Here is a 20558-nt window from a genome sequence, read left to right on the forward strand (position 1 = left end):
AAGAAGTCACTGGTTTGATTTCCAGTCAGGGCACATGCCCAAGTTGTGGGCTCGATCCCCAGTAGAGGGGCGTGCAGGAGGTGGCCAATCAATGTTTTCCTCTCATCGATGTTTCTCTCTCTCTCTCCCTCTTCCTTCTTCTCTAAAATCAATAAAAACATATTTTAAAAATACTTTGGAAATATTACTATAGTGTTGCTATTAAGAAGGTAAATGTGAATCTAATTCTTGTTCCTTTATAGATGACCTACTTCTGTCTCCCTGGATTTGTTTGTTTTTAAATTCTACCTGAAGGTGTCAAGGAGTTGATATTTTCCCTTTTAATTCTCTTGTTTGGTGAACAATAAGTTCATTCAATCTTTTTCTAATTGTGAGGAAATTTCAATTAGCAGTACTTCAAATATTTAACTTCTGCCTATTTTTTTCTTTCAGGGCCCCTATTAATCAAATGTTGAAACATATTCCATTTTTTATAACTTTTAATTTTTTCCCCAGTTCTTTGTTTCTTCTTGATGCCTCTGGGAATGTTTCAAAACCCACTCCATCTCATTAACTCATTCATCAACTGTATTCAGTCAACCCAGGAATTTTTAAATTTCTACTATATCTGATTGGATCTTTTTCATAACTTCTTGTATCTGTTCATTGTTTCTAATGCCCTCCGATAGTCCCTTGAGAATATTTATTAGGATTATAATAAATTCTTGTTTCTCTAGCTCCGTGGTCGGCAAACCGCGGCTCGCGAGCCACATGCGGCTCTTTGGCCCCTTAAGTGTGGCTCTTCCACAAAATACCACGTGCGGGTGCGCACGTACAATGCGATTGAAACTTTGTGGCCCATGCGCAGATGTCGGTATTTTGTGGAAGAGCCACACTTAAGGGGCCAAAGAGCCGCATGTGGCTCGCGAGCCGCGGTTTGCCAAGCCGCAGTTTGCCGACCACTGCTCTAGCTCATTAGTTCAGCTCCGTCTGGAATTAGTTGTTCAGTTGTGATCTCTCCTTCCAGTGCTTTACATCAGTGTTTGCCAGGTGCCTATTTTTCCTATTCCTTTTGGAGTATCAGCTACAGTTCCCAGTTCCATCCATAACCCACTTGCTTCTGAGGCGTCTCCAGAATTAGACTCAACAGAGGAAAACCACAATTGCTTTCAGTTCCCCATCTTGACTCTCCTAGGTAGAATAAACTAAACCGACTGCCCTCAAAATTTAGTCTGATTTAATGTGGTTGTCCTTTTGTGTTCAGTAGAGTTAGACTATGTCACATTTTCCATTTGTTTATGAGAAGAATTATAGTTTTCTAGGGGTATTAGAGGGATAATAATGGCTCAGAATGGCAAATAACTATGGGAAATGTAATTTATTTCCAAAATTTCTTGGATCCTTAATACTTTGTGATTGTTGCAGTGAATCTTACTTTCCCTCCTCCTCTTCATAGACCTGTATAACATGATTTTTCATTTCAAAAATTATCAAAATTTAGTTTTTGTTTTTTCAAGATTTAGTTTTGAAGGTTTTTTAACTGAACACTTTCAAACCCCCAAGATGGGCTTTCCAAGACCTGTTTGGATATTGCTGATATAAAAATATAATAGAAATTGGTTTGGCATGTTCTATGGAAATATTTGTCTTGCTTCCATGTTTTTGATACATCAATATTTGTATCGCACAAGACACCTGTATAGATACCTAGCCTTTTCTTTTTGACATTCACTTATTTGGCAAATGTTTGTTGAACACTTGTTATACTATTGTTCTAATTGCCAGGTGCCCAGCAAGGACACGGCCCCTGCCTTCAGAGCATTACAGTCTAACAAAGACTCCAGATAAAATGTAGGTTCTGTTAGAGCAGGGATTTGTGTGTGTGTGTTGTGTTGTTTTCCAGTGTATCTTGGGTACCTAGAACAGTGTAAATATTGGTTGAAAGATCAACAAGTAAATATTTGACACTAATCAACAAGTAAATATTTGACACTAATCACAAGAGTGTTGACCATATGGAGGGAAAGTACAGGTGTTGTGATGAATATATATAGGAGGCCTTCCCTTCCCTAGGGAATCATATAGAATTAGTTCTCCATCTGATAGAGTTATCTTTAAAGTAGTTCTTTTTCCAGGCTCACTTAAACAATCCGCACCTATTTCCTATTCGGGCCACCCTCCTATTATGCCTGAAGGCTTGAGCCACAGTGGATGTTTCAGTAATCGATTTCTGTAAATGAGAAGTTAGATGGATTGCCTAACAATACCCTATGTGTATAGAAATAAAAGAAAAATCACAATTTAATAATGCTGACTTGTGTTTCTTGCTTCTTGCCTGCCCACGGCCCTACCCCATTTTCTTTTCTAACTGACAGATGAAGGAGCTTCCATGCACCCTTGTGATGACACGTACTGCGGACCTTTCCCGGAATCTGAGCCTGAAGTGAAAGCTGTCGCTAACTTTCTTCGAAAACACAAGAAGCACATTAGGGCTTACCTCTCCTTTCATGCATATGCTCAGATGTTGCTGTATCCCTATTCTTACAAATATGCAACAATCCCCAATTTTAGCTGCGTGGTAAGTATTTGCCTGTGAACATGTGTGCCAGGCTTCTTGCTTCTTTTTAAGATGATTCATGATAATAGCAAACATATATTCTGTGTGTTCTAATGAACGTTTTATAATATATGAACTCATTTATTTTTATAATCATATAAGGGGGGAAACTATTAACCCCATTTTACTGATGAGGAAACGGAAACCTAGAGAAATTAAATAATTTTACTAAAAACACATGGCTACTAAGTGTCAGAGCCAAGATTCAGCCCCAAATCTAGCTGCCGGGCTATTGATTTAACCCACTGTGCTCTGCTGCTTTCCCGATGCAATCATTTCACCCTGTTTACATTCTCTCCACAGGTTACACAGAAAATGTTAGGATGGATTTTATTAGTGTTACAGTTCTGGTCACATGTACACTTTATTGAGTAAATAATTGCTCATAAATTATGGCCTGACTCATTAATTAAAAGCAAGTTTTAATTTATAAGTGCTATTTATTTTATGCTACTAAGTCTCTGGGCATGTATCTGACAAGTTAGTACTAAGAATGAACAGCCTTTCTGGCATAAGATTACGTAAAAGTGAAAAAGCAGTGTTCCTTTCTCTCCACATCTCAGTAATTCAACAAGCTACCCGTTAGGCATAATGCCTTGTAAAGTGGGTCTGGTTCAGACCCTCAGTGTCTAAGGCCTATCAAATTCAAAACCAGGCCAAACTAATGTATAGTGTTAGAAGTGAGGAGGAGAGGTTGGGAGCAGTGATTGAGAAGAGGCATGGGTGAGCTTTTGGGTTGCTGCTGCTATTCTGTTCCTTGACCTCAATGGGGTTGCATAAGTGTATGCAATTTGTGATCATTCACTGAGCTGTATGTATGTTATGCTTAAATTTAAAGGGTTTTACAAAAGAGAAGCATCTCCTTTCTCCCTATACCTTGAACTGCACATCCTGTGCCAGTTGCTTGGGTTGTAGGAATTCCTGATCTAGAGGCCCAGGCCTGGAAGGAATAGGGAACATGAGGAAGACAGAAGGCCTATGGGAAGGCTTGCATTCTGTCTAAAAGAGGAACTTTGTTCTTGGCATCACAAGCAAGAATTCCAAGCAAATGCTCTCTCTCTCAAGAAATATTGTGAATGTGGTCATTACATTTGATAGTGCTATTGAGAATGCTATCTATCCTTCAGCTACTCTGAGGGTCAAATCGGGTTTTTGTTGTTATTGGTGTTGACCTGGCACCCTGACCACCTCGTATCACAATGTTTCTATAGGCAAATGTTCAGTCCTTTCTAAATGGCACAGTGTCTCTTTACATGCTCATAACACATCACATGGAGTATGCAATATATTAAAACTATCACATGAGGATGTTCTCCATATTTTGAATTTATCTTCTCTCTAGGAATAAAGCCTGTTTTCTTTTTGTCTTGGATTGGAGGGTGTAATATAAAGAGTATTTTTTCAACCAAGGATAAATTTGCCTCCCAAGGGACAATGGAGAGTGTTGGAGACATTTTTGATTGTCACAACAGAGCTGGAAGATGCGATTGACATCTAGTGTGTAGAGGTCAAGGATGCTGTTGAACATCCTACAATGCATAAGACAGCCTCTCACAGCAAAGAATTACCCAGTCCAAACTGTTAGTAGTGCCACTATTGAGAAATCCTGTTAGTGGGTTACGTACAAACTAAATCGCTAAAACCAGGATTATGACTCTCAGAAGCTAGGTAGTCTCTGAATGTCAACCAGAAACCATTACATGCTATTCATAGTTTAAATTAAAACTGTTCATAAACATTCCATCAACATGTGGGAGTCTGTGTTTCAGCCAATATTTTTAGGTCATTCATTAAGTTGCTTTAAATATGGAAATAAAAAATATATATATATATTCCTTTCTCAGCTGAGGCCTGATACGTGAGGCCTGCATCCTTTTGGACAATTGGAAAGAGAAAGCAATAGAGAAAAGAACTTATATGCATATATGCAAAGCCCATAAATATAGACAATAGTGCAGTGAAGGCCTGGGGGAAGGGAGAGTGGGATGGAGGGCGTCAATAGGGGGAACAAGGGAAACATCTGTAACACTTTCAACAATAAAGATAAATAAAAATAAAATCAGATAAATAAAATAAAAAAGAGGAAACACTTAAACTCTCTCAAATACATGTCTCACTGTGCAAGCCAGGAAAAGGGTTCTTTAAAAAGTGTACTGAGCCCTAACCGGTTTGGCTCAGTGGGTAGAGCGTCGGCCTGCAGACTGAGGGGTCCCAGGTTGGATTATGGTCAAGGGCATGTACCTTGGTTGCAGGCACATCCCCAGTAGAGGGTGTGCAGGAGGCAGCTGATAGATGTTTCTCTCTCAGTAAAAAAAAAAAAAAATCAATAAAATATATTTTTTTAAAAATGTGCTGAAGTTTCCATCTTCTGTGGAAGGATCATATCTAAGCCTCTTATCTACAGACACCCGCACTGAGTGGTAGAAGAGCAGTGAGCTGAAAAGCCTAAAACTCTGTAGGTGTTTTGTGTATGTAGGTAAAAGTGGATATCTGGGTTTTTTCTTAATAGATTTTTCCTTTGGGTTAGTCATGAAATAATGAGGAACGAAGGTCTCCGCACCAGCAGAATGGAGTAATCTCCTAGATGTAGAATGATCTGCCCTTTCCATGGAATATTTCTGTGACCGTTGGATAAGATGTTAATACATTAGAACATTCTCCATAAAGATACCTCATTATGATTATGGTGTTTTCATTCTTTTTCTGCTGGCTCCTGAAAAGGAGAATGTCAGCATCAGTGAGATCAATAATCGATTGTCTGCCAGGTTCTGGAGCCTGGTCCCTGAATAGCCACAAAGGGTGGCATTTGCTACAAATGCTGCTTAATGCCTCCCTGAGGTGAATGAGGACAGCAAGCTGAAGCTGGGTCCAACACACAGCCCACGTGGCCCAGAGTGCTTCAACTGGCGTATTCAATTATTCATGGACAAATGGAAACGGGAGAGCTGTATACTGGTTTCAACATACTTCTTTACTGGTCATACAATACTTGTCTAACTCTTTGCTGAAACGTGTATTTTGGACCATTTGAAATGTGTTCAAGAGTAGTCGGTATCATTCTAGTTCATGTTAGAATATTCACCCTTTAGTATTTTGATTGTGCTGAATATTTTCTCTGGTTTTTGACATTGGTAGGAAGAGTTTCACCTCAAAATTTCTACATCTTGGAACTACTGGCTGGCTCCGTCAGAGGTGTATGTAACTTTAGAAGTCATGGCGCATTCTGAAACTGTCCCCGTTCCCAGTAGGAATAAACACATAACATAAGACAAGTCATTCTTGCTGAATCAAAGAGCTTCCTAATTGATCCATATGTGTTCTAAATATCTTGTACATCACCAGTGAAGTATGTACTTAAGGATCAATAAGATTACGTTGATACTCTTGCTGATCTATGCTTATTCAACATTCATGCAAGACGTATTGATTAAACATCTCTTATGTAGAGGCACATGTCTAAATATTGAGACAAGCCTGCCCTACCAAACATGTTGTAATTTATAGAAATAGGTGACTCGGAACTAACGTGAAGAAGACAGAAGTCTAAGTCAGCATTAGAAGATATGAGTACTTATCCACTTATCCCAACTCAATTCCTCCTTGCCGTGTAAGCCCAGCATGCCCATTTCACCTCACTGGGACTTCCTTTTCTCATCTGTAAAATGGAAATGTTACTGATCACTGGCTCTTAGTGAGGATAAATCAAAGGAAATGTGTTCTAAAACATATTGCAAAATTCAGCATGTGACAAAGAGTAACATAACATTATTATTAAATATGGCTATTAACTAATGTGTCCATCCTTGTTCTTCAAAGTGACGACTGATAAGGCTCAAACAGCATGCAGTGTTTCCAAAGGTTTCAATGCAATGATGTAAGTGACATAAATTTCTCCATTTTTTCCTCACAGGAATCTGCAGCTTACAAAGCTGTGAATGCACTTCGATCAGTATATGGGATACGATATAGATATGGACCTGCCTCCAGCACCTTGTGTAAGTTTCCTGTGTGTGTTGTGTCAGAGTCATTTATTGAGCCAATATCCTGTATAATGACTTCCCTTTAAAAAAAGAGAAAGTGTGTGCCCCCTAACATGAAATTTTTGACTACCAAATTAGCCAAGGAAGATGAAGGGAGTTGATATTGGATTAGTTTTACACTACCCAACAGAAATCACTGTACCAATTTAAATAAATTTGAAGCAGAGAATATTCTAGTCATGTAGTAATGACTGCCAAGTTGAATTGAGATCTTATGGCAGCAGAAAGTACCAAAATGGGCTCCTTAAGCAATTGTAACCGCCATAAGCCTGGAAATGGGCCTTGGGGAAATCCTGAAGTCATGTTTCAGCATGAACAGAGCTTCCTTTTTATTCCTTTCCTCCACCATTCTTGTTATGAAATTCTACTTCTTACATAGCATCTTCAGCTGAATTTTTCATTAAAAGGTGATTGAAATATATCTTATTTTACATAAAATAAAGAACAATTGAGAAAGAACTCAGATGAAGAATTGGGACACGTGGATTCTAGTCCTGATTCTGCCACAAGTCAGGATACAATCCTGGCCAAGGCCTTAACCCTGAGCTTCAGTACCCACAACTGTTCAATGAGAAATCAGACAAATCATATCTCGTGGCCTTTCAAACTCTGAAATTCATTGACTATATGACTTGAAAAATCTAGTGAGAAATCCTAAATATTTGAATGTCCATGTATACATGTTAAGGTGTAGACACACACAGATCATGTGTATATGTATAAATAGTGACACCTGATTATGCATTATAATAAAGTAGAAAATTTCTCTTGATGTCTTTAATCATCATTATATTCATAACCATTCACTTTTTTCAGCCTTCAGAAGCTTGGTTTGTCAATTAACACTACTTATGCTAATAATGAGAATGTCCTAAGTATCAGAACTTTTTTCACACTCCATGATCATTAGTCTCAGGCTGACCTTTTCGGAACTACTTTTCAATAAAGTCACCCTGAAAGGGGAAATACAGTATTTTTAAAAATCACATTATGAACTTCCAGTCAAGATGGTGGGGTAGGTAAACGATGTGTTCACCTCCTCTCATGACCACATCAAATTACAACTGAATTGTAGAACAGCCACCCTTGAGAACCACCTGAAGACTAACTGAACAGAAGTCCTATAACTAAGAATATAAAGAAGAAGCCTTGTCAGGCTGGTGTTGCTCAGTGGTTGAGCATCCACCTGTGAACAAGGAGATCATTGTTCAATTCTGATCAGGGCACATGGGGGCAGGCAGTAGGCAGCTGATCAATTATTCTCTCACATCATTGATGTGTCTATCTCCCTCTTCCTCTCTCTTACTCTCTATAATCAATTTATATATGAATTTTCAAAAGAAGTCTCTTATAGACTGGTAAGAGGGGCAGGGACACAAAATGGTCTGGTCCCACACCCATTTGTGGAGGTTACAAATCAGAAAGGATATCTTGGCTGCAGAGGTGCCCCCTGAGGAGGGAAAGCTACCAACCCCTCAGTGGGCTCCCCAGCCCAGAGCACCAGGGCCAAGAAGAGGAGTCCCCACCACATGTGGCTGTGAAAACCAGCAGGGATCTGTCCAGGTGAGATGGAGGGCTGCTCTAGATCCAGGCGTCCTCTTAAAAGACCTGAGCACAGACTCACAAACACTCACCCTAAATCACAGGGAAGGCACGGCAGCTGGAAAAGCACCAGGGGTTTATGGGGAGGAAATGAAATGACTGGCTTCAGGGTGGGGCCAGAGAGGCAGCTCTGTCCAAGGACAGAAGTGCTGCCAGGCACCATTGTTCCTTTGTTGAGCCCTCCCCCAATTCAGCTGGTATGCACAAGCAGGTGACAAATCTGAGTCCCTAGCCACCTGGTTAATACTTGCCCCACCCTGGTGATTACCTAAGACCCCACCCACCCAACTCATATACCAGCTGGAACCACCTCCAGCTGCTGTTCCACATGAGCAACCAGCCTTGGCCCGTACTGCAGACTTCACTAAACTCTAAGCTCTACAAACCCAAAGCAAGCAGTGTCTGGCCTCAGTATGCTCGTACAGTACCTCTTGCTAAGCAGCCCCAAGCCCAGCACTAGTGGCAGCCGGCTTCGGTGACAGCATAGCCTTTCCCAGGCACCTTTAAGCCCAACATAGACAACTAGCAATTGCAGATCATCTGAACAGACATTTAACCAAAGAGGACGTACAGGTGGCAAATAGACATATGAAAAGATTTGCGACATCACTAATTATCAGAGAAGTGCAAATTAAAAGCAAAATGAGATATCACCTCACACATGTCAGAATGCCTATCCTCAATAAATCAACAAACAAGTGTTGGCAAGGATGCAGAGAAAAGGGGACCCTCCTGCACTGATGGTGCAGCCACTATGGAAAACAGTATGGAGGTTCCTTAAAAATTGTAAATTGGACCCTAACCAGTTTGGCTCAGTGGATAGAGCATCAGCCTGCGGACTGAAGGGTCCTAGGTTCGATTCCGGTCAAAGGCATGTACCTTGGTTGCGGGCACATCCCCAGTAGGGGGTGCAGGAGGCAGCTGATCGATGTTTCTAACTCTCTATCCCTCTCCCTTCTTCTCTGTAAAACATCAATAAAATATATTTTTTTAAAAATTTGTAAGTTGGAACTACCATATGGCCCAGCTATTCCGCTTCATGGTATTTGTCCAAAGAAAATTAAAACACTAATTTGAAAAAATACATGCATCCCTATGTTTATTGCAGCATTATTTACAATAGCAAAGATATGGAAACAACCTGTGTCCATGGATAGACACTCAGATAAAGAAGAGTTGGTACATGTATACATTGGCCATAAAAAAGAATGCAATCTTGTCATTTGTGAAAACATGAACTGACCTATAATTATTATACTAAATGAAATAAGTCAGACAAAGACAAATACATATGATTTCACATATATGTGGAATCTAAAAGACAAAATAGAAACAAACTCATAGATACAGAGAGCAGATGATTAACAGATGGGAGGGGGACTAGGGGACTGGCTGTAAAGGGGGAAGGGTTTAAGACGTACAAATTACACAGACAATTGCAGGGGGAAGGCTGAGACTAGGGGGCAGGGGCAGACTGGATGACGACAATGGGGGGGAAAAGGGGACTATGTAATACTTTCAACTATAAAGACTATTTTTTTAAAAAATAAGTACAAGTTGGCAGTTACAAAATAGCCACGGGGATGGGAAGTACAGCACAGGGAATATAGTCAATAATATTGCAATGGTTCCAAGGAGCTGCTAGACCAATTGGGCAGGATCTCCTCATAAGGTATATAAATGTCTAATCACTATGCTGTAAACCTGAAATTAACATAATATTGAATATCAACTATAGTTGAAAAATTAAAAATTTTAAGTAATGGGGGAAATCACACTACCAACTAACACCAATATATATTAACAATTTCAAAACATTCATTTTAAAAATCTCACACTTCACCTTTGCAGCTTGGTATCACGGCACAGTCATAGTATGATATTTACCGAGAAGAACCTGTTACCATAGAAATGAGGCTGTCACATGACCATGAGCTAACTGTTGGCACAGACTGTCTCTGGCTTTGGCTACTATGACGACTATTTGTAGTTCCAGTGTACTCTAACCCGGAGGGACAATGAAGATACAGCCTGTCCTAGCTGAAGCCTCTGAGAAACAACAGAGTCATCTAATTGTCATCTTCCCACACTAATTCTGTGTCTAATTTGTCCCGGCAAAAATAGCATAGAAAGTGGTATTATTTGAATAGATGCACATTTTAACGTAATGGTGTATGTCAGGCTGCATTACATACATTTCAGGAGAAAAGTATATGAAGATTATTCTATGAAACATGTATTCATTTATTTAAAAATTATTAAGAGCATGTTTGGCTAAGAACTACATGCTAAGCACTTTGGGATGTAAAGATGAAAAACAGTAACAGCTAGTATAGGCTAAGCACATTATTTTATTTCATTTTCACAACAACCCGTGTGCAGTGGGCGTTATCCCTTTGTCAAAAGCAGAGACTGAGGCACAGAGCAGCCACAGGAGGGAGAATTGGATACAGTCTGCCTCTGTTGTCTGCACTCTTGACTCTGCTGAAAAGCTGGAATATATGGGGTCACAGGAGCCAGAAGGAGAGAGCTGTCAGGAAGGACTGTCAGCTAGGGTAAACGCTATGGAGAGGTTGAAAGTGGAATCTGAGTGGGGGACGGCGGGGGGATCAGCCCTGCTGTGCTTGGTGACCTTTAAGAAAAAAGTTTTCATAGACAGATAGAGGCAAGAGCCAAAGTGAAAGCGACTGAAAATGTAGAAGAAACATAGAGCAATTCTCTTTTAGTTTTAAAGTAACAGGAAGAAGAAAAAGAGGATGGCATATAGCAGGATCATGAGCAGGAAGTGCTGTAGGAAAGTGGTGCTTAAACACTTTGGCCAATGCAGCTGCAAGATAGAGGGGGATTTGATTAATGAGACAAAAGCCTGGAGAAGGGACCCGCTCACTAGCAGAGAAGACAGTAATGAATGGTATCAAAAGATGACACGTGTAAAAAATGAGCAACATTTCTTCTTCTGAGCTAAAGGAGGGAAGTCAGAGGGCTATGAGGTCAGCAGAGGAGGTGGCTGGCTCACTACTCATTGAGTATGGGAACAATAAGAAAGTGATGGGCAGGACTAGAGGGAATGAAAAACAGTAAGTAAAGGTGTAGAAAAAGGAGCCTAGAGCAGCATCAGGAACAGAGAAAGACTTCAGTGATTAGTGTGAATTTATGGCAAAGGCTTTCTCCAGCTCCCTCATAAGGCGTCAAAGCAGAGACCCTGGGTCAGGGATCGAGAATCAGCAAAACCAAGGCAGAAAAAAAGACTAGATGAGTCATTTTTAGAGTTCTGGTGAGAAATTCAGTGAAGTAATTGACCATGGCCAGGTATAGAGACAAATGAAATTATAAGGCTGGGAAGAGTCTGGGAACTATAAACTTAAGCAAAGGCAAAGAACAAGTTCATTAGGAGGAAAAAAAAAATAGGGGAAGAATAGGAAACGAGGTTTTCTGGGAACAGAATTGCAGTATGCTAGACCTTGGAAGTGAAGAAGAACTGAGTGATAAGAAGCAGAAAAGTCCATAGTGTGGTTTTGGTCATGGGTGAATAAAGTTCGAGTGGAAATAAATGTTATTGGAGTTGAGGCTGAGAAATTTTGAGGTCAATACACTGGAAAAGCATTAAAACCTAGACTAGGTTCTCAAAAATGGCAGGTCTGATTTATAAGGTCTCTGAGCCCGAGGCCAAGGAACTTCTGTTAAATCATTCTTGGTGAAACAGTATTTATTGGAAGAATTTAGGATAGCTTAGTAATATATACATTTTTGAAAATTATACAGACTCTTTAGTGAGGCCGGTTTTGTTTTTTTCTTTTAACTTTCAGATGTGAGTTCTGGTAGCTCGATGGATTGGGCCTACAAAAATGGAATACCCTACACGTTTGCTTTTGAACTGCGTGACACTGGGCATTTTGGGTTTTTACTCCCGGAGGTGCTCATCAAACCCACCTGTACAGAGACCATGCTGGCCGTGAAAAACATCGCCATGCACCTGCTGAAGAAGTGTCCCTGAGATGGCCCGAGGGTCAGGTCAACCGCCAGCGAGACAGCTGACTCTGCCCAGGAGCTGCTGGGCAGTGGATGAAAACTGTTCTTAAAGAGAGAGGCAACTGTTTGAAGTGAGCATATCTGTGGACTTTTAAAGGAACCTCTCATGCAATTCAACTCTCTGTGGCAATAAAAAAAAAAAGGTAAATAAATAAATAAGAGCATAGCCTCGTTTGTTGTAAGCAAAAGCATCCATTTTATACCCCATTAGAGTCTTGTTTGATTAAGGTGGGGATATTTTTAAAGTCTTTTGTTTCACAAAATGTGCAAATTGAGAATGTCACTTCAATCAATCACCTGTTCTCGATTAAGAGCCACCAGTGGTGTTTAATCACTTGGTCCTTTAGAAATGGAAATTTTTTTTACCTGGGCCCCATGGTGTAATGGTTAGCACTCTGGACTCTGAATCCAGAAATGGAAATTTTTGAAATGCAAAGAACTATAATCCTTAATAGGATAAGAATAAAATTTTCAAGACCTCAGATTATTCACAGCTTTACCCTGAGCATTAGTGTACCATATACCCATAAAAATATAGCAAGATAGAGCACATTAGACTCTGAGAATACCACTTTTAAAATAGGAGAAAACGCCCTGGCCGGTTTGGCTCAGTGGATAGAGCGTCAGCCTGCGGACTGAAAGGTCCCAAGTTCGATTCCGGTCAAGGGCATGTACCTTAGTTGCACATACCCAGTGGGGAGTGTGCAGGAGGCAGCTGATCGATGTTTCTAACTTTCTATCCCTCTCCCTTCCTCTCTGTAAAAAATAAAATATATTTTTAAAAAAATAGGAGAAAACATGAATTGGGCTGCCAGACACGGCATTAAGAGCTTTATGTAATGATCTCACATTATTCTTCAAATACTGTCAGGTAGCTACTGCTATTATCCTCATTTTTCAAATGAGAAAATTGAGGCTTAGAAAGGTGATATAGACTCTTATTTCCAGGAATATGACAGCATAGTACTCTATCTGGACTGCTGGAAATAACGAAAACATGTGGGGGGGAAAAAGATAATTTTTAAAATAATCTTTAACACATCAGACCAAAAAGTAGGGAAATCTCAGGCATACATTGAGCAAAGGCAGGAACCTAGAAAGGTAAGTGGTGCATCATTACCCTGAGGGCATTGTCACACCACCTGAGTACAGACTGATTTTCACAGCGTTTTGGAAAATGAGAGCAGAGAACGGAGCCCAAGGCTCCTCCGGGGTGAGAAGTCCAGTAGCAGATTCTCCCACCAGATTCTGGAGATTCGGGTGTAAATTACAAATAACCCCCATACACACCTCCCGTGGACCACAAGGAAAATGGACAGTTCCAACTTTTGGCAAGAGTACGGTGGGGAGAAATTGCCACTGAGAATTTGGAACCACCCGTCAACCCTCACCTGGGTTTGTGGCCCACATTCACACTATCGGTATCCCCTGCTTTTCAAAAGCTTGCTTTACACCGCTCCACTTTAACAAAAGACTTACATTACTACCTGTTTCCACTAACCAAAAGAAATCTGAGGAAGATTTTTTTTATTTTTTTGTTCGGGTTTTTTTTGTTGTTTTTTTGAGCCCTTGGCCTTCTCCGGGTCTCTCATGAGGAAGATTTTTTGAAAAGTGAAAATAGCATTCCGCATCTGTTTTGCAGCCAATGTTAAAGAGACAGCTCACACCCCGAGCATCGAGGGCAGCCCCAACGAGCCCCTTCCCAGGGAATCACACGCAGCATCCCAGCATCAAGCCACCAGATCTCTGAACTGTATCCAGGCTTCCTCCCGATTTATTTTATGCATCTATTATCAAGATGTGTCCTGAGGAAACGGCTTCTTCACTTTATGCCATGTCAGCCTTTGAAAGGCTTCTTAGGAACAAGCTACTTTTGGGTAGTGGGGGAAACCCATACCTAAGTGACCTGACAAACCGCCAACCAAGAATTTAATTCAGATTACCTCCAGATTGGTTATATCCTCCCAGTATTTGGTAGGAGCAAAAACAAATCCTCTCAGAGGATATATCTGATGCACCGTGAACAGCTGGATAAAGAGATGAGCCTAAAAACTTCCAGAGAGGAGGGGGGGAAATGATCACAAGGGAATGAGGACTAGAGTGGCATGAAACGTCTCAATAGCCCCACAGAAGCTTGCAGACAATGGAGGATTGCGCATTGTGTCAGAGTTTTGAGGAAAATTTCTACCCTTTCTATCCTAAAAATCTACATCCAGCAAAACAATCAATGAAATGTCAGGGTGGAATATTTTCATAAAATTGAGCTCCTTAATTATGTACCTTGTGAAGAATATGCTCTACTGAAACAAGGAAGTAAACCAAGAGAAAGATGTATTTCCCAGAAAATCGGAATTCCAATACAGGAGAAAGGCATGGGGGGGGGGGGCCTAAAAATAATGGTGAAGGGGGAAGTCCCAGTAACAGCTGTTTGTCAGGCTTAGAGAAAAACTGAGTTGGAATAGGAGGAGAACTGAAGACTTCCGATGAAATTCTCCAAGATGAATATAAAACAGAACACTTAAACAGGTTCAGAGGCAATTTTTACTTGCATCAGAAAGTTTGGGGGTGAATTAGTAATAAAAGCACAGAAACCAAGGAAATAAAAATTGCAATAGTTAACTCTGGTGAAAACAATGAGTAATACAAGAGAGGAAATATAATCATAGTTTACCATATGACTTAGCTATAAATAGTATTCATACAGTTAAACAATGTTAGTCCTAAATATTAACCAAAATTGTGATATAAATATATTTAAAGGACAGGAAGAAGTACATGTATGTGAGAACAGGAGCAATAGTAGTAGGAGAGCTAACTCCTCATCTGCCATAGTAGGAAGTCAATAGACAACACCTAAAACTGAAAAAACAATCGAGAAATATCAGTATTTGCATTTAATTTAGAAATAAACAGGTAAGTACTAGAAGAAATAATTTAAGAGATTATGAATTATTGATTTAATGAAAGGGGATTGGGAGTGAAGAAGGATGGAGCAGAGGACTGCTGTTTGTTTGGTTTTTAATGTTTTTATTTATTTTAGAGAGAGAGGGAAGGAGAGGAAGAGAGAGAAACATTGGAGGGAGAACCATTGATCAGCTGCCTCCTACACACCCCCTACTGGGGATAGAGACCGAAATCCAGGCATATACCCTGGCCAGTAATCAAACCAGCCACCTCTCAGTGCATGGGACAATGCTCAACCAACTGAGCCAATCAGCCAGGCAGGACTACTGCTTGTAATATAAGCCTTGTCATATTTGATGGCTGTGTTTTTTTTTTAAATCATACAAAGAATATACCCCTCTTAAAGGAAGATGGTTTTTTAAAATTAATTCCCAACTACTCACCACCCAGTCTTTTTGATGTTTATAAAATGTACATTGTTGCCCTAGCCGGTTTGGCTCAATGGATAGAGCATCAGCCTGAGGATTGAAGGGTCCCAGGTTCGATTCCAGTCAAGGGCATGCACATACCTTGGTTGCAGGCTCGATCCCTGATCTTGGTTGGGGTGTGTGCATGAGGCAACCAAATTGATGTGTCTCTTTCACATCTATGTTTCTCTCTCTATGTCTCTCCCCCTCCCTTCCCCTCTCTCTAAAAATCAGTGGAAAAGATCCTTGGGTGAGGATTAACAAAAAAAAAAAAGATATAAGTGAAATAAGCCAATCAATGAAGGAAAAATACCACATGATCTCACTCATTCATGGATAATAGAGACCATTATAAACTTTTGAACAATAATAGATACAGAGGCAGAGCTGCCTCAAACAGATTGTCAAACTGCAGCGGGAAGGCCGGGGAGGGTTGGGGGGCAGGAGGTAGGGGGGTAAGAGATCAACTAAAGGACTTGTATGCATGCATATAAGCATAACCAATGGACATAAGACACTGGGGGATAGGGGAGGCTAGGGGACTGTCTAGGGCGGGGGGATAAAATGGACACATATGTAATACCCTTTGTAATACTTTAAGCAATAAATAAAAAAAATAAAAAAAGAAAAGAAAGTGTACATTGTTTCAATTAAAAAATCAAAATTAAATTTATAAATAGTAAATGAGATCATATGTGTAATGCCTAGCACAGACAGAACCTAGAATACAGTAGACAATCAGGAAATGTTAATCTTCTCTATGTTCTACCAACGTAGTTTATCTCTTTTTCTCTAGTTCCAGTTATGTATCTGCAGGAATGGGTCTCAGGCAGGTGTGAGGCTCAGGCCGGCTTGGGAATAGTACACCTGGGACTTTAAAGGCCAATCCATCCCATCTGGCAGTACAGGCTCAGAAATGACCAGGAGGAGAGGGCTGTATACTAGTCATTTCCACCCACAGAATAGGCAAAAGCCAAAGGTCTCAGAACAACCAGGAGGGCTAGAAGGTCGTGAAGACCCCCAAGACTGGGGAAATACTGCTTATCAAAGGACCTGACAAAGATGCGCACAACTGACTGGTGTCATCTGGTGGCCTTCATGGGCCCTTGATGCCAGGAAGCTTTGCCTTTGACTGGGAGCAGTTGCAGAGCCCCCGTTCTGATAACTGTCTGGGTTGAGATCTTCTGCTGTTGTCTACTAATGTCTTCCCATCAAACATGACCACCCCTGTAACAACCAAACAATGATCAACTCTTGAAATAAGAATTTACAGATCACCTCCAAAATCCATTTTTTATATTTTTAATTTCCACCTATTCTATACCCTATGGAATAAGATCTTTCAGCAAGTTAACACCAATAACTTAAATGTATATTATCTTATTTTTCCTTGTCCTTCACATAGCATAGGTTCTAAGAATATTTTTTTCAACGTCAAAATAAAGACAACAGAAATGACAGAATCTCAATAATCCACAAATTGGCTGGGCATATAGCTTATTACCCACATATAGTTTCAAGATAAAAGTTGCCTTGATGAACCTCATGTAAATTCTTCTCAATAATTACTCCCACATTTCAGTAACACTGTATATATTTAGGGCTCACGTTCTATAAGTGGGTATTTTAATATTTATAGGTTAATCTTTTTAAACTAAGCCACAGAATGTACTGCTGGCTGATTTATGTTCAAGGCACTCGGCTCAGTGCTGTGTGAAGAGGGGTGCTAGGAACAAAAAGTGTTATCTTTACGTCGACACTTGCTTAGAATGTAAAGTTAACCAAATGAAAAACAGCACATGCATTTTAAAAAAATAGTTTAGCAAGATACTTCCCCCCCACACACTACTATCAAAAGTAATGTTATAGATTCTGATCATGTTGAGCTGTAGTTCTCAACTTAGTTTCAGTGAGTGGATGAGTGACCGAGGTCTGCCATAACAAAGCACCACAAATTGGTGGCTAAAGACGACAGAAATTCTTCTCACAGTTCTAGCGGCTACAATTCCAAAATCAAGGTGTCAGCAGGGCCACACTCCCTCTGGAACCTGTAGGGAATCCTTCCTTGCCTCTTCCTAGTTTCTGGCCGGTCGCCAGCTATCTTTAGTGTTCCTTGACTTGCAGGTACAAGTTCAAACTCAGCCTTCCTCTCACATGGCCTTTGCCCTGCGAATCTCTGTGTTGTCCCGTGTTGGTGTTCTTATAAGGAAACCAGCCACACTGGGTTAGGGGCCGACCCTTCTTCAGCCCGACCCCCTCTTAACTAATTACATCTGCAGTTGACCCTATTTCCAAATCAAGTCACCTTCTGAGGTACTGGGGAGTTACAACTCCAACATACCTTTTTCTTTTTCTTTTTTTTTCTTTTTTTTGAGGGGCAGGGGGACAAAAGTCAACCCATAACAGTAAACTAATATGAGATACTGATATTAATGCGACTATTAACAAAACTAAAAAAGTGATGAATCTTGCTTGAGTTTAATCATTTGTTCTCATGGCTAACTGTTGGGAAATAGCTGCAAAAATAAAGCATATTTTTAAAATTCTAACACTCCTTGCGAGGTTGTTTTCACTAGACTATTGTTAGAAACAGAATTGTCTACTCTTTGTAGTTTACTTTCCTAAATAAAGTTATATTTAAATTATGATTTACTTCTCTTCGCATGGGAAATTTGTTAGTTTTAGGTGGTGTCGTGTATTTCTTTAGCTCTCGATAATTATTGTGGACTGCTGCATCATGAAAAGTATTTACAGCTAAGTTATACGTGATCAAATCTAATTGATTAAATCAGAATTCTGTGCAATGTTAATTAAAGTATGCTGTAGATTAAGCAAAGTAATTACATGAGCAATTGCATTTAATAGAGTATTTTCATGAATCGGAATATTGCATAATAAATCTGAAAACAGCTATACTGAATACCTAAATATGTCACAAAACAAATGGTGCTGAGAGCCACTATCTGAATAATGCACGTGACAACTTGAAGACCTTCTAAAGCAGACTCAAGCTCCTCCTTTCCAGGGGCTGCCAATCACCCCACCGTGTTTCTGCAGTTACGACTTCTAGGACGACCCTCTTTCCCCCATGGGTGTCCTGTGAGAGTTTCTATCCAGGGCATCCATCCTTGTTCCACCAGCCCAGGCGAGACAAGAGAAGCACATCGAAGGATAAGTCTAGACTTCATAGTATATAGACTCTAGAGTACTGTTCACCTTATAATTTAATTATGAGTTAAATGAAAATGATAGCTTCCCACGTAGCACTGAAACAGTGTGTTTGAAGTTTCAAACTGTCTCTCAGAATAAATGCTTCCCCATTTGGGAAGAATTAAAAACACTAGGAGCACCCATCCCCTCCAGAAAATGAGCCAGCAGCCCAGTGTACATGCTCAGAAAGAAGATATGTCTGACCCAATGACTGGTGTTAGATTCAGTCATTGAATTTCTAATATAGTTATACAGAACCTTGCTGTCCTAGGTAGCATTCTTCAGTAATTTAAAGCTGTATTCAGTATTCTAAGGGAGATTATTTGATATTTGCTAAGCAGAAATTGTGTTGCTAGGTGTGTTTAGATCCAGCTGTCTGCCTCAGGCAACACTGGACTCAAATACTGTGTAAGATTTTCATTTGGTAGAGCAGCAAATGTTGAATAGACAGTGTGATGGCTCTGTGCCAGGGTCAACAGAATTTCATAAAAGAATGAATATTTGAAGTAAGTGTCACTGCACCTGTCACAATCTATCATGGGAGACACATGAGGATATCCTAAAGAGGTAGCACTGAGCTAAGGGTGTCCAGGAATCAACTAAATATTTATGATAATAATATAACTCTGAGTAGAATTTACCCCCAAAGGATTAATTCTGTACTGAGAACTTAAAACTAAACTAATGACTCTTAAGAATCAGAAATATGAACACTAGCCTTTATCTTTCTTTTAAGATAACTTGGTAGTCTGTTCTTTTTTGTGTACTTATTATCTTTAGCCTAGTTCCTTTCGTATAGAAGTCACTTTGAATCACAATAAACATTTGAACTGCATATCTTATAGCAATGTGCATATTTGTGAGGACTAGTTAATTATTCCAAGTAATTCTTTGTGGGGGGTTTTATATGTTTTATTGACTTTTTTTGAGAGAGAGAGAGGAAGGAAGGGAGAGAAACATCAATTGGCTGCCTCCTGCATGCTACTAGGGGTGAGCCAGCAACCCGGGCCTGTGTCGTGACCAGGAATTGAACCTGTGACCTTTCAATGCAAGAGAATCCGCTCAACCAACTGAGCCACACTGGCCAGGGCTTCAAATGCTTCTTAAAAATCACTATTAAAGGTGTCCCTATGACTGGATACAAAATTTTAGTGCACCCACTGTCTTTCACATCTCCGTTTCCTTCCCTTAAGGGCTAGAGGATTCCTAGTTTTGCCTGTCCTAATCTCTTTCCTCTGTCTCCATCCAAGACAGGTTTTTCCTTACTGGACCAGTCCTTGAGCTTTTACATGGGGAACTGGGAAGAAGGGTGGGGAAGCGAATAGGAGCAAGAGGACACCTGGAAAAGGAATGGGAAAAGGAATGGGAAGTTTCCCAGGAAATTTAAGGACAGGAGGCGAGCAATGGATAAGAAAGTAACGAAGGAATCTTAAGAATCATTGCTGAAGATTTTCTGTGTTGTTCAACAAGGACTTTGAAAGTGCTGGGCCATATTTTTTTAAGTACATCATCATTTGAGAATAAACCATTTCGATCCCACTTTTATCAACATTAAAATCTGTACTGCATATTTAATATAAATATATAAGGTAATACAAATTTCAAAACCAAAAAAAAAAAAAAAAAAAGAGCAATTTGAGAAAGGAGAGACCACATAGAATCCACATGGTAGCAAAACTGTCAGCCAAGTTCATGCTGCAGAAATGGCGG

At 40.0% G+C, this 20558-nt stretch overlaps 1 protein-coding gene across 1 annotated transcript in view; it reads left to right on the forward strand.

Annotated features, from left to right (window-relative positions):
• Positions 1-12397, forward strand: part of CPA6 (carboxypeptidase A6) — a 194816-nt gene extending 182419 nt beyond the window's left edge. Inside the window, exons 9-11 of the mRNA XM_059672668.1 lie at positions 2355-2557; positions 6507-6591; positions 12045-12397. Coding sequence (XP_059528651.1) covers positions 2355-2557; positions 6507-6591; positions 12045-12232 — 476 coding nt within the window. The 3' untranslated portion in view covers positions 12233-12397. The remainder of the gene's footprint in view (positions 1-2354; positions 2558-6506; positions 6592-12044) is intronic.
• Positions 12398-20558: the final 8161 nt, after the last annotated feature.

Source organism: Myotis daubentonii, chromosome 17 (assembly GCF_963259705.1).
Source record: "Myotis daubentonii chromosome 17, mMyoDau2.1, whole genome shotgun sequence".
Lineage (NCBI taxonomy): Eukaryota > Metazoa > Chordata > Mammalia > Chiroptera > Vespertilionidae > Myotis > Myotis daubentonii.